This window comes from Salvelinus sp. IW2-2015, unplaced genomic scaffold, assembly GCF_002910315.2.
Source record: "Salvelinus sp. IW2-2015 unplaced genomic scaffold, ASM291031v2 Un_scaffold2286, whole genome shotgun sequence".
In the NCBI taxonomy this organism is placed as follows: Eukaryota; Metazoa; Chordata; class Actinopteri; order Salmoniformes; family Salmonidae; genus Salvelinus; species Salvelinus sp. IW2-2015.
In genome coordinates this window covers 104,889-116,903 of record NW_019943612.1, presented here as the reverse complement: position 1 = coordinate 116,903, position 12,015 = coordinate 104,889, and the positions used below count along the sequence as shown (strand labels likewise).

The following is a 12,015-nucleotide window of genomic DNA, read 5'->3' as shown; positions in this document are numbered from 1 at the left end:
AGTCTGTCAACTAGAGACTCACAGTAGAGTCTGTCAACTAGAGACACAGTAGAGTCTGTCAACTAGAGACACACAGTAGAGTCTGTCAACTAGAGACAAAGTAGAGACTCACAGTCTGTCAACTAGAGACTGACAGTAGTCTGTCAACTAAAGACATAGTAGAAATACACAGTTATCTGGCATTGTATTGTATCTCTATGCAGTAGATATAAAAGACAGAGATGAGCAACAAAGTGATGTTTCCTTTTACAGTAGAATAAGGAGCACACCATTCACAAAACCAGAACGAGGCAGGATGTCTGCTTCCTGGTTTCGTCTCTCTTTCTGGGTATCACTGACAGACAGTATGAAAACACAACACATATGCCATGCTTTATGACAGATTGGTGGAGACTCTGCCTTATATAAATACTGCAAAGATAAGGTGATGTTGCCAGCAAGGTGATTTTCAACACTGCTCCTCTCTGAGTGATTCTGCATAGTGTCAACAACTGAAAGTGTTGCCGACAGCATAATGTCAAATCAGAGTCTCTGCCCGTATCTCAGTCATAAATCATCAACACGGTTACTTCCTGTTTCCTACCTCCCCAGTTGTTTTCTTCAGATCATCATTCTTGGAAATCAGAGACGTCAAGGAATCGTTGGAGGAGGAGGCTGGGTACCTGTGAGGTCAAAGAGACGATCACAGGTTAGGGTAAGGTCTCAAGACAGGAAACCCACAGTCGCACCTGGGCTACTGTTCAGTCGTGTGGTCACGTGCCACAAAGAATGACTTGTGAAAATTGCAATTGGCACAGAACAGAGCAGCACGGCTCGCCCTTAAAAGTACACGGAGCTAACATTAATAATATGCATATGGATCTCTCCTGGCTCAAAGTGGAAGAGAGACTGACTTCATCACGACTTGTTTTTGTAAGAAGTGTTGACAAGCTGAATTTACAGAGCTGTCTGTTTAAACTACTAGCACACAGCTCAGACACCAATGAATACCCCCAGAGGTCTCTTCACAATTCCCAAGTCCAGAACAGACTATGGGAGGCACACAGTACTACATAGAGCCATGACTACATGGAACTCTATTCCACATCAGGTAACTGATGCAGCAGTAGAATCAGATTTAAATAACAGGTAACCTTATGGAACAGTGTGGACTGTGAACAGACACACACACACCACACAGGTACAGACACACGGTATATCACAACACAAACGCAGGCACACGCATTGTACACTCACGCTACATTGTAATATTGTTGTATGGGTGGTATTATACATTTTGTTATTGTAGATTTTAATGGTGTATAATGTATTAGTTGTGATATGTAGTGTTTTTATATGTTTTGTTTATTAGTATTGTAAGTGCTTTCGAATGTGTTTGGATCCCCAGGAAGAGTAGCTGCTCGCCTTGGCGGAACTACTGGTGGATCCATAATAAACCGGAAGAGTAGTCTGCTGCTTGGCAGGAACTCATGGGGATCCATAATATACGCCCACGGAAGAGTACTGCTGGCCTTTGCAGGAACTAATGGGGATCCTATAATAAACTCCAGGAAGAGTAGCTTGCTGCTTGGCAGGGAAGCTAATGGGGACCATATATAAACCCACGGAAGTAGTCAGCTGCTGTCCTTGGCAGGAATAATGGGGATCCGATATAACCCAGGAATGATAGCTGCTGCTTGACAGGAACTAATGGGATCCATGAATAACCCGGAAGAGTAGCGCTGCTTTGGGAGGAACTAATGGGGATCCATAATAAACCCCAGGAAGAGTAGCTGCTGCCTTGACAGGAACTAATGGGGATCCATAATAAACCCCACGAAGAGTAGCTGCTGCCTTGGTAGGAWCTAATGGACATCCATAATACAAACAAATACAAAACACACAGACACTTAACAAAAAGGACAAACTATCTCTCACAGGAAATATTCCATACAGGTTTCTATCACACACATCAATGGGGCCGAGTTCTTCCTGGGTGGGGAAACTCCTGGCCTTACACATCAAAACAAGATAAATACGTCCATTGAGAAGTAAGTACATTGACCACATCATTCTTCTCGTGTAATAATGACCTTGAACCAGATCCCAGGATGCCTTTCGTGATGAGGGCTCTCTGATTGGACTTCTCCAGGAGATTTATATCTGTAGGATGACATCACCAATATAGAACACAGAACATCATTATAGAACACAGAACATCATTATAGAACACAGAACATCATTATAGAACACAGAACATCATTATAGAACACAGAACATCAATATAGAGTGCATTCGGTAAGTATTCAGACCCCTTGACTTTTCCCACATTTTGTTACGTTACAGCCTTATTCTAAAATGGATGAAATAGTTTACCCCTCATCAATCTAAACACAATACCCCCATAAAGACAAAACAAAAACAGGTTTAGACATTTTTGCAAATGTATATATAAAGAAAAACCACTGAAATATCACATTTACATACAGTGCCAGTCAAAAGTTTACACACCTACTCATTCCAGAGTTTTTCTTAATTTTTTACTATTTTCTACATTGTAGAATAATAGTGAAGACATCAAAACTATGAAATAACACATATGGAATCATGTAGTAACCAAAAAAGTGTTAAACAAATCAAAATATATTTTATATGAGATTCTTCCAAGTAGCCACCCTTTGACCTGATGACAGCTTTGCACACTCTTGGCATTCTCTCAACCAGCTTCATGAGGTAGTCACCTGGAATGCATTTCAATTAACAGGTGTGCCTTGTTAAAAGCTGATTTGTGGAATTTCTTTCTTTCTTAATGCGTTTGAGCCAATCAGTTGTGTTGTGACAAGGTAGGGGTGGTATACAGAAGATGGCCCTATTTGGTTAAAGACCAAGTCCATATTATGGCAAGAACAGCTCAAATAAGCAAAGAGAAACGACAGTCCATCATTACTTTAAGACAGTCAATCCAAAAAATGTCAAGAACTTTTAAAGTTTCTTCAAGTGAAGTCTCAAAAACCATCAAGCGCTATGATGAAACTGGCTCTCATGAGGACTGCCACAGGAAAGGAAGACCCAGAGTTACCTCTGCTGCAGAGGATAAGTTCATTAGAGTTACCAGCCTCAGAAATTCCAGCCCAAATAAATGCTTCACAAAGTGCAAGTAACAGACACATCTCAACATCAACTGTTCAGAGGAGACTGCATGAATCAGGCCTTCATGGTSGAATTGCTGCAAAGAAACCATTACTAAAGGACACCAATAATAAGAAGAGACTTGCTTGGGCCAAGAAACACGAGCAATGGACATTAGACCGGTGGAAATCTGTCCTTTGGTCTGATGAGTCCAAATTTGAGATTTTTGGTTCCAACAGCCGTGTCTTTGTGAGACAAAGAGTAGGTGAACGRATGACCTCTGCATGTGTGGTTCCCACCATGAAGCATGGAGGAGGAGGTGTGCTGGTATGGGGTTATTTTGCTGGTGACACTGTGATTTATTTAGAATTCAAGGCACACTTAACCAACATGGCTACCACAGCATTCTGCAGCAATACGGCACCCCATCTGGTTTGCACTTAGTGGGACTATCATTTGTCTTTCAACAGGACAGTGACCCAACATACCTCCAGGCTGTGTAAGGGCTATTTGAYCAAGGAGAGTGATGGAGTGCTGCATCAGAGGAACTGGCCTCCACAGTCAACCGACCTCAACCCAATTGAGGTGGTTTGGGATGAGTTGGACCGCAGAGTGAAGGAAAACCAGCCAACAAGTGCTCAGCATATGTGGGAAGTCCTTCAAGATGGTTGGAAAAGCATTCCAGGTGAAGCTGGTTGAGAGAATGCCAAGAGTGTGCAAAGCTGTCATCAAGGCAAAGGGTGGCTACTTTGAAGAATCTAAAATCTTAAATATATTTTGATTTGTTTAAAACTTTTTTGGTTACTACATGATTCCATATGTGTTATTTCATAGTTTTGATGTCTTCATTATTATTCTACAATGTAGAAAATAGTAAAAATAAAGAAAAACCTTAGAATGAGTAGGTGTGTCCAAACYTTTGACTGGTAGTATAGTTTGACATTTCTGGTCCAAATAATGATGATCCACACTTCTTTGAAAATTTATATAATAATCTATTGATATATAATCTAGGTCTCAATTATTATCGTGGCCGATTATCATACAGTTTTAAGTATCTCAATGAACCGTAAAGGAAATGAAAACGTAAGCAAAAAGGTAGGCCTACATTGTGTGTGCCCTACGTCATCACGCACTGATTTTATCCACAAATAAGTGAATTTGGTGTCAACACTGGTGGGAAAATTCACATATTTTTTTAATGCGGATTCTATAGTATTCGCATGAAAATCTGTCTCCAATTGAATTGAAACCTAGCTATCTAGTGTTGCAGCATATATCTAGAACTTCCTTGAATCGGAAAACGAATCTTGCTTAATTAAGCTTTTTTAGGTCATCTGAAAGAAAACGACAAAATACTTTAAAAAACATTTTTTTTTTTTTACACAAGACCTTCAGCAAAGAACTTCTACATACATGCCAGTATGACATCTTGAAACATCGTCTTCTGATACTTATCCCGATGTTTGAGTTGGCGGATGATATGACGTTTCCATGAGTCGGCCGTCTTCTGTGTGTTTATCTTCTCTTCGACTTTAGACGCCTCGCCACGTTCCGCTCCTAGCGCCGCCATGATAGACTAGTCCTACAGCAATTTAGGCTGTTACTAAACGGCATTGCCAAATAGTTTAGTCTATTGTATATCAGAGAAACATTCATTAATTTTCCTTTTCAATAAAATCTCTAGCGAGACTGGCTCGGCTGTCAACATTGAAGTGCCAGGCGGTCCGGCGAACAACAAGTTTCCTATCCAATCAGATGCTACTTACCATTATTTTCCTGAGTCAGACTAGAATCGTCATTATCGTCATTGAAAACATGTCAGGGCAGGACACGCCCGTGCTGAAGTACAATGCATATTAAAATCTGTTTGAATGTGACCACTGTCAAACTCCCCACTATCTATGCCACGTTCAAGTGCTAGTCGGGAACTAGGAAACTTCCGATTTGCTAACTGGTTGTGGTTATTCACATGCTGCGTTCAACCAGTTCGCAAGTCGGGAGAATTCAGAGATTCCTAGTTCCGAATAGCACCTTAACTAGTCTAACTAACTAAAATAATTTATACATATGGGCCAACAGAAAATGCATGACTAAATCAAGACAATGAGCAATTGGCCTACATTTCAAAGGAGACCCCCCCAGACTGACTCCAGTAGGTCCGGTGTTCAGCAGTTCTCTTCAAGGATGCCGCCATAATTCCTTCTTCTTTAAATTCTGTCTTCACAGAGGTTCTCCAGGGCCCTCCTCTGCAGACGTTGGGAGTGTTCCTCTGTCACAGATATTCTCCAGTCTTTCATCTATTCCTGGTCCCCCCCCCCCCCGTGGGTTCCACATTAAAGCTAGTCTGGTTGTTGTATGGAGAACACACAAAGCAATATGTAAAACACCTTTATTACAAACTCATAGTAAAATATACATTTTGTATGAATGCAAAAGCAGACAGGTAAAATATTACAAATAATTTACATTGAAATTGAACAATTTCACGAGAAACCATGAAGTACACAGTGAAACACCACAGGGACTGTACAAAACACTGCAGGTGACGGTGAGACAATTATACCCATCTGATGCCATAGGCTTTAACATAATAGAGCCCTTAACACTAGTGTCTGTTGGCTCCAAGCAGAAACCAAAACTAATACTGAACTTCAACTTGACTGCTTAGATACCGAGTTCTCTCTATCAACTAGCAAACATAACCCGGTACACAAATACCTGGACAGGGTCAAAAAGAGAGTTAAAAAAAATGTAAACACTGATTAAAGCAGGTCACTTTGGTTGTGGCTGAATGACTCCTCATTGACTGCTTTGATGCTCAATAGATCCACGTTTTAAATAAAGTGATACATGGCTACAAGGTTAGATACAGAATGGGTTAAGGACCTGGGCTCGTAGCCACAAAGCATCCCAGAGGAGGATTGCTGATCTAGGATCTGTCTAATGGAGTCGTATTCATAAAAAACAAAAACACAATGCATCTAAAATGATAAACTGATCCTAGATCAGCACTCCTACTTTCAGATGCTTTTGTGGATACGGGCCCTGCAGCGACTTCAAGCAGATCATCAAATGAGAGCTAAATAAATCGAAGAATGACAACAGCTACCAAACACAAAAAAGACAACAAAACAAGAGCTTCAATTAAAGAAAGAAAACATTAAAATAAAACATCCATTAGGATAAATAGGAAAATAAGACAAAACTAAAAAAAAAAAATGAAAAAGAAAAGGATTTTAAACAAGTTGGAGACTTTAAACTAGATTGTGAAGCATGTATTTATCAGTGACTTATTTCAGTCAGTCTATAATGCGGTGCTAAACATTTCACTAAAAGTATAGGTTTAAAACAAATCTAAATAAACATTCTAATATATACACAGACAGTCGTCTGGTCTAAAAAGGTGCTGTTGGTTAAAAGGGAAAGGATGTTATTGAAACAATCTGGTGGGAAGTGAAAGCATCTAATTGCTCACGTCTGGTTAGTAAATATTTGCTTCACGTAAGGACGTCTTGTCTCATCCTCCATCAGCTAGGGTCATGTCTGTTAAAACGTGCATATTCGAGTCGCGTCAGGGATAAACTTTTCCTAACCTTAACTTAATCCCCCTAATCTGCTACGAAAAGTAACTTCTGACATTAGCGGGGCATCCCGTCTAGTCAAAACCCCGTCAGCTAACTACTGTCCATCTTCTTCTCAGCAATGAACAGCAGCATCTCAGAGTATTTCTCCAGTAGCGCCACGGTCCKGTCGTCTCTCAGCTGGCGACCTGGAGAGTCCTCCAGGGGACAGGGGGCGCTGTGACCTGCTGCTGACCTCTGACCTGAAGGAAACACAGAGTCCAGCTCCGTCTGCGTCACACAGAAGGCCTCTTTCAAAATGGCCGACATCTGGCCCTGCTGCTCTGGGCTGTCTGTCATGCAGCACACCTGTGAGAGGACAGAGAGAGAGAGAGAGACAACGTTGTATCGGTCTCAATGGCGGTGTCTGTGTTCTCGGACGCCATAATGGGACAGAGTATGTTGCGATATCTATGTGACAACGGAATGGGCAAAGAATAAGGAAGTGAATCTGGTATCTTATGATTATCAGTGAAATTAACTAAATGTATAAAATATCGATTACTATGTATAGTTTTGTAAGGACTATAAAATGACCAACCACCCAGTTTGAGTACAGTTTATACCACTGCTTTTGAGAGGAGCTGGCTACTGTACCGGGAGACTAAAAGCATTTGCGCTAAGCTAACGACATGCTAACTTCAATCTCCAAACTGCACGCAGAGATATAAAAAAATGGTATCCATGAGTTCTGACTCTCTGGGTAAGTAGAGAAACGACTGAAATATCTAAAAATCAGCATTATGCCTTTGAAAGGATAAAGTTTGTTGAAACATTGGGACATGCTGGTTAAAACTTGATAACACATGAATCTTTGAAAAGCTAGTGAATAGAATTTTTCCATTCGTTTGTAATCTGACCTTGTTGTAGAACGTGACGGCTCTTCTCATGGTGTGCCTCAACTCGTTGGCTACCTGGTGACACATCTGAAGGTTCAGGGTTTCCTCTACAGAGTCACCATGGAGACCAGAGTCACCATGGAGAGGGAAGAAACAGGCAGAACCAGAGACAGGACTGTCGCTAGCCTGCTGCAGCTGGGAGGGGCTCTCAGTGAGCTGGGCCTGAGGGAGGGTTGAGCACAGACGGGGGGTTGGGGCCATGGTGGGGGCCGGAGACGTGGTGGGGGCCGGAGACGTGGCGGTGGTGGAGGCCGGGGCCAGGCTGCTGCGGAGCCCTGATAATCCTCCCCGTGACGCCAAGCTGTCCTCCATGTTACGGAGGCACCTCTTCGCCTCCTTCCCCAGAGAACGCATCTCAGTGGGGGTGACCAAGGCGTGGCGGGTCGAGTCTCCAAACCTCCTCTGGGACTTGTGGGAGGCCAGAGGGAAGGTTAGTGTGGGGGGGTCAGAGGGCACAGCCAGGTCCAGGTGGAGAGCTGCTCTGGCTCTGTGGTTCCCCGCAGGAGAAGGAGGGATGGAGGGAGGCTGGCTGGCAGGAGGCTCCACTGAGGAAGTGGTGGTGGTGTGGGATACAGGGGGCTGGACTCCAGGGGGCTGGACTCCTGGGGGCGGCAGATTCTCCTTGCACTCCGGGTCTGTAATGTCCTGGAGGTCCTGGAGGGATGAGGCTCTCGCCTCCATGATCTTCCCCCCAGCAGGGTGCTCCTCAGTCGGGGAGATGTTCAGGCCCTCACCCTGGGACCTCTTGGCTCTGGAGCTGGTGGTGGGGCCCATGTAACGCTGGCGAGGCAGCCGGGTCAGGGGCTCCTTGTCCAGGCCGGACTGGGAGGGTTTGAGGGTGGAGCTGGATGATGATGGACCACTAGACTGAGACCTCAGGGTCTTATCTGTCACATCTGACAGGTTGGAACAGAAAGACTACAGGTCAATGACATTCGGGGTTATTTACTCCACTGTTTCTCCATCCTGATCCTGAGGGAAGTAGTATACATTTTTGGGTCACCAAGGACCAGGATGGAGAAATGCTGGTTTACTGTAACATAAAGTCTCAAATTGCATCCTAGAAACCAGATTATCACCCCCCGTGTGGTCTATACATCAGGGCAGACTGCCAGCACCGGTGGAACCCCAGACGGTGGAACCCCAGACGGTGGAACCCCAGACGGTGGAACCCCAGACGGTGGAACCCCAGAGAGAGATGGAGACAACGATACAGAGAACCAAGTCTCGCTACCCCATGACACTAGGTGAGTCACAATTAATGTTGTGGTGGATCGACCACCCCCCCACCCACACACACCTCCCAGAGTATCTCTCCAGCGTAGAACAGCTGTGGTTCTGCGGCTGCGTAGGGGATGGCGGGGTTGGGGAGTCTGCTGGACCGGCTGGACCGAAGAGGAGCGCCTCTTTAAAGACGTTGGATGACACTTCACACCGCTCACTGGGTTGTTACAGCAACAGTCAACCAGCCAGCAAACAGACAGACAGACCATCAACCAGCAAACAGACAGACAGACCATCAACCAGCAAACAGACAGACAGACCATCAACCAGCAAACAGACAGACAGACCATCAACCAGCAAACAGACAGACAGACATCAACCAGCAAACAGACAGACAGACCATCAACCAGCAAACAGACAGACAGACCATCAACAGCAAACAGACAGACAGACCATCAACAGCCAGCAAACAGACAGACAGACCATCAACCAGCAAACAGACAGACAGACCATCAACCAGCAAACAGACAGACAGACCATCAACAGCAAACAGACAGACAGCCATCAACCAGCAACAGACAGACAGACAAGCCCCACATCATTAAGCAGACCTCCTACCCACTGATGTTTCTGGATGATCTTCTAGCAACCAACAGACCAGAGAGATGACACGTTCATACCCACACTCACTACAGCATCGACCACACCAGGGTTTCTGTTAGCCGGTAGATTCTGGCTTTTGGCCGTTTCAAAAATATATAAAGCCGATACATAAAATTGTTGCCGGCCAAAATTGTCCTGGAGAAAAAGAAAATCCAATGCAAAAATAAATGGTGATTATTCCATTTTCAGTGCGCCAGCCGAGAGGAGATTCGTTCTCCAACAGAGTAAAGACGGCCTCAAGATCCCTCCTTCTTGAGGACCAAGTAGCGAGGCTGATGTGCATCGCGCTGCTCCAAGGAGTTGGACAGTTTTGACTTTCCACAAGCAGACGGCTCACTTTGAGCAGAACCAAGGTCCACTCCAAAAAAACAAGTAATTAGAGGGCAAATGGTTGTGTGTCGTCAAGGCCCAGGACAGATCAACATATTCACCCTGTGTCATGGGTAATGATGTGTATCATGAGCAATTGGTGATGTTCAGTTGAGATTATTCAGTAGCACTTGGAAACTAAATCCGTGTTGTCAACTTAACACATTGTGAGTTAGCAATGTTAAAATGATAAGGCAGCCAACTGCCCATAGAGTTATCAATGAGCCATGCACAGTTTGAAGTCGGAATTTACATACACTTAGGTTGGAGTCATATAAAACCACCACAAATTTCTCGTTAACAAACTATAGTTTTGGCAAGTCGGTTAAGACATCTACTTTGTGCACGACACAAGTATCTTTCCAACAATTGTTTACAGACAGATTATTTACAATTCCAGTGGGTCAGAAGTTTACATACACTAAGTTGACTGTGCCTTAAACAGCTTGGAAAATTCCAGAAATTATGTCATGGCTTTAGAAGCTTCTGATAGACCAATGTCAATTAGCTGATGAACAAAATAGAACCATTTGGCCATAATGACATCGTTATGTTTGGAGGAAAAGGGGAGGATTGCAAGCCGAGAACACCATCCCAACCGTGAAGCACAGGGTGGCAGCATCATGTTGTGGGGATGCTTTTGCTGCAGGAGGGACTGGTGCACTTCACAAAATAGATGGCATCATGAGGATGGGAAATTATGTGGATATATGGAAGCAACATCTCAAGACATCAGTCAGAGTAAGTTAAAGCTTGGTTGCAAATGGTGTCTTCAAATGGACAATGACCCAAGCATACTTGGCCCCAAGCATACACATACTAAGTTGTGACAAAACGGCTTAAGGACAACAAGTCAAGGTATGGAGTGCCCATCACCAAGCCCTGACCTCAATCCCATAGAAAATGTGTGGGCAGAACTGAAAAAGTGTGCGAGCAAGGAGGCCTACAAACCTGACTCAGTTACACCAGCTCTGTCAGGAGGAATRTGCCAAAATTCACCCAACTTATTGTGGGAAGCTTGTGGAAGGCTACCCAAAACGTTTGACTCAAGTTAAACAATTTAAAGGCAATGCTACCAAATACTAATTGAGTGTATGTAAACTTCTGACACACTGGGAATGTGATGAAAGAAATAAAAGCTGAAATAAATCATTCTCTCTACTATTATTCTGACAATTCACATTCTTAAAATAAAGTGGTGATCCTAACTGACCTGAGACAGGGAATTTTTACTAGGATTAAATGTCAGGAATCTTGAAAAACTGAGTTTAAATGTATTTGGCTAAGGTGTATGTAAACCTCCGACTTCAACTGTATATCACACGACACACGACAGTTCAAATTACAATAAACATAAGATTTATTAATGTCATGAGCTTTGGAAACAAGTGCTTTCRTGAACRCATGACGCAGGCCTTATTTCACAGGAGCATTGTAAAACAAGCTCTCAATGAACCAGTCTTAATGAATTTTGCTTATTTACATATTGAATATGATTGTCCAAAATCTATTTGATCATTTATTTATTTGTGGTGCTGTGCTTACCGCAGTGGAAATGGGGAGCGGGGCGGGCCGGCCCGGTCTGGCTAGAAGCATTTTTAGCTAACCCTAACCTTTTCCTAACTTAACTAATTCTAACTCTACGTTATTCTCCTAACCTGCTACGTTAATTCTCCTAACTGCTACGTTAATTCTCCTAACTGCTACGTTAATTCTCCTAACTGCTACGTTAATTCTCCTAACCTGCTACGTTAATTCTCTAACTGCTACTAACTGGCTACGAAAAGTCAAATCGGACACTATTTTGACAAAAAGTTGTATCCCTTCTAGCCATGACCGGCCGGCCTGGTGTTCGTAGGCAGCATGCTGTGTTATTTATTAGAACTAATTACAATTTGAAATAGCTGTGTTTTGTTATTTATTATTTCAAATGTTCTTTAAGACTTTTGTTGTTCGCAATATTATATTTGAAGAAAAAAATGAAAAAAATATTGATTATAGCAGGGATGACGACCCAGCAGACATGTTTTGCTTTTCAGTAAAACCTGTCATGTTGGTATAAGAACATCGTTCGACTTTATTACAACTTTACAGGCTTATCCTCTCTGTTTAAATGAATTACAATTCAT

The 12,015-nt window shown here is 43.1% G+C and overlaps 2 protein-coding genes across 2 annotated transcripts in view; both read right to left on the bottom strand.

Moving 5' to 3' along the window:
* Positions 1 to 583: 583 nt before the first annotated feature.
* atg16l2 (ATG16 autophagy related 16-like 2 (S. cerevisiae)) lies at positions 584 to 4,778 on the bottom strand (the record flags this gene model as incomplete). Its single annotated transcript, XM_024140807.2, has 3 exons — positions 4,525 to 4,778; positions 2,073 to 2,142; positions 584 to 662 (listed from the first exon to the last, which is right to left on the bottom strand). Coding segments are annotated over exons 1-3 (306 nt in total), but the record flags the coding sequence as incomplete, so codon positions are not given.
* Positions 4,779 to 5,483: 705 nt separating this feature from the next.
* wdr62 (WD repeat domain 62) overlaps positions 5,484 to 12,015 on the bottom strand; it is a 64,389-nt gene continuing 57,857 nt past the window's right edge. Inside the window, 2 exon segments of the mRNA XM_070440177.1 lie at positions 5,484 to 7,040; positions 7,592 to 8,526. Of these exon segments, the coding sequence (XP_070296278.1) occupies positions 6,786 to 7,040; positions 7,592 to 8,526 (1,190 nt within the window). The 3' untranslated portion in view covers positions 5,484 to 6,785.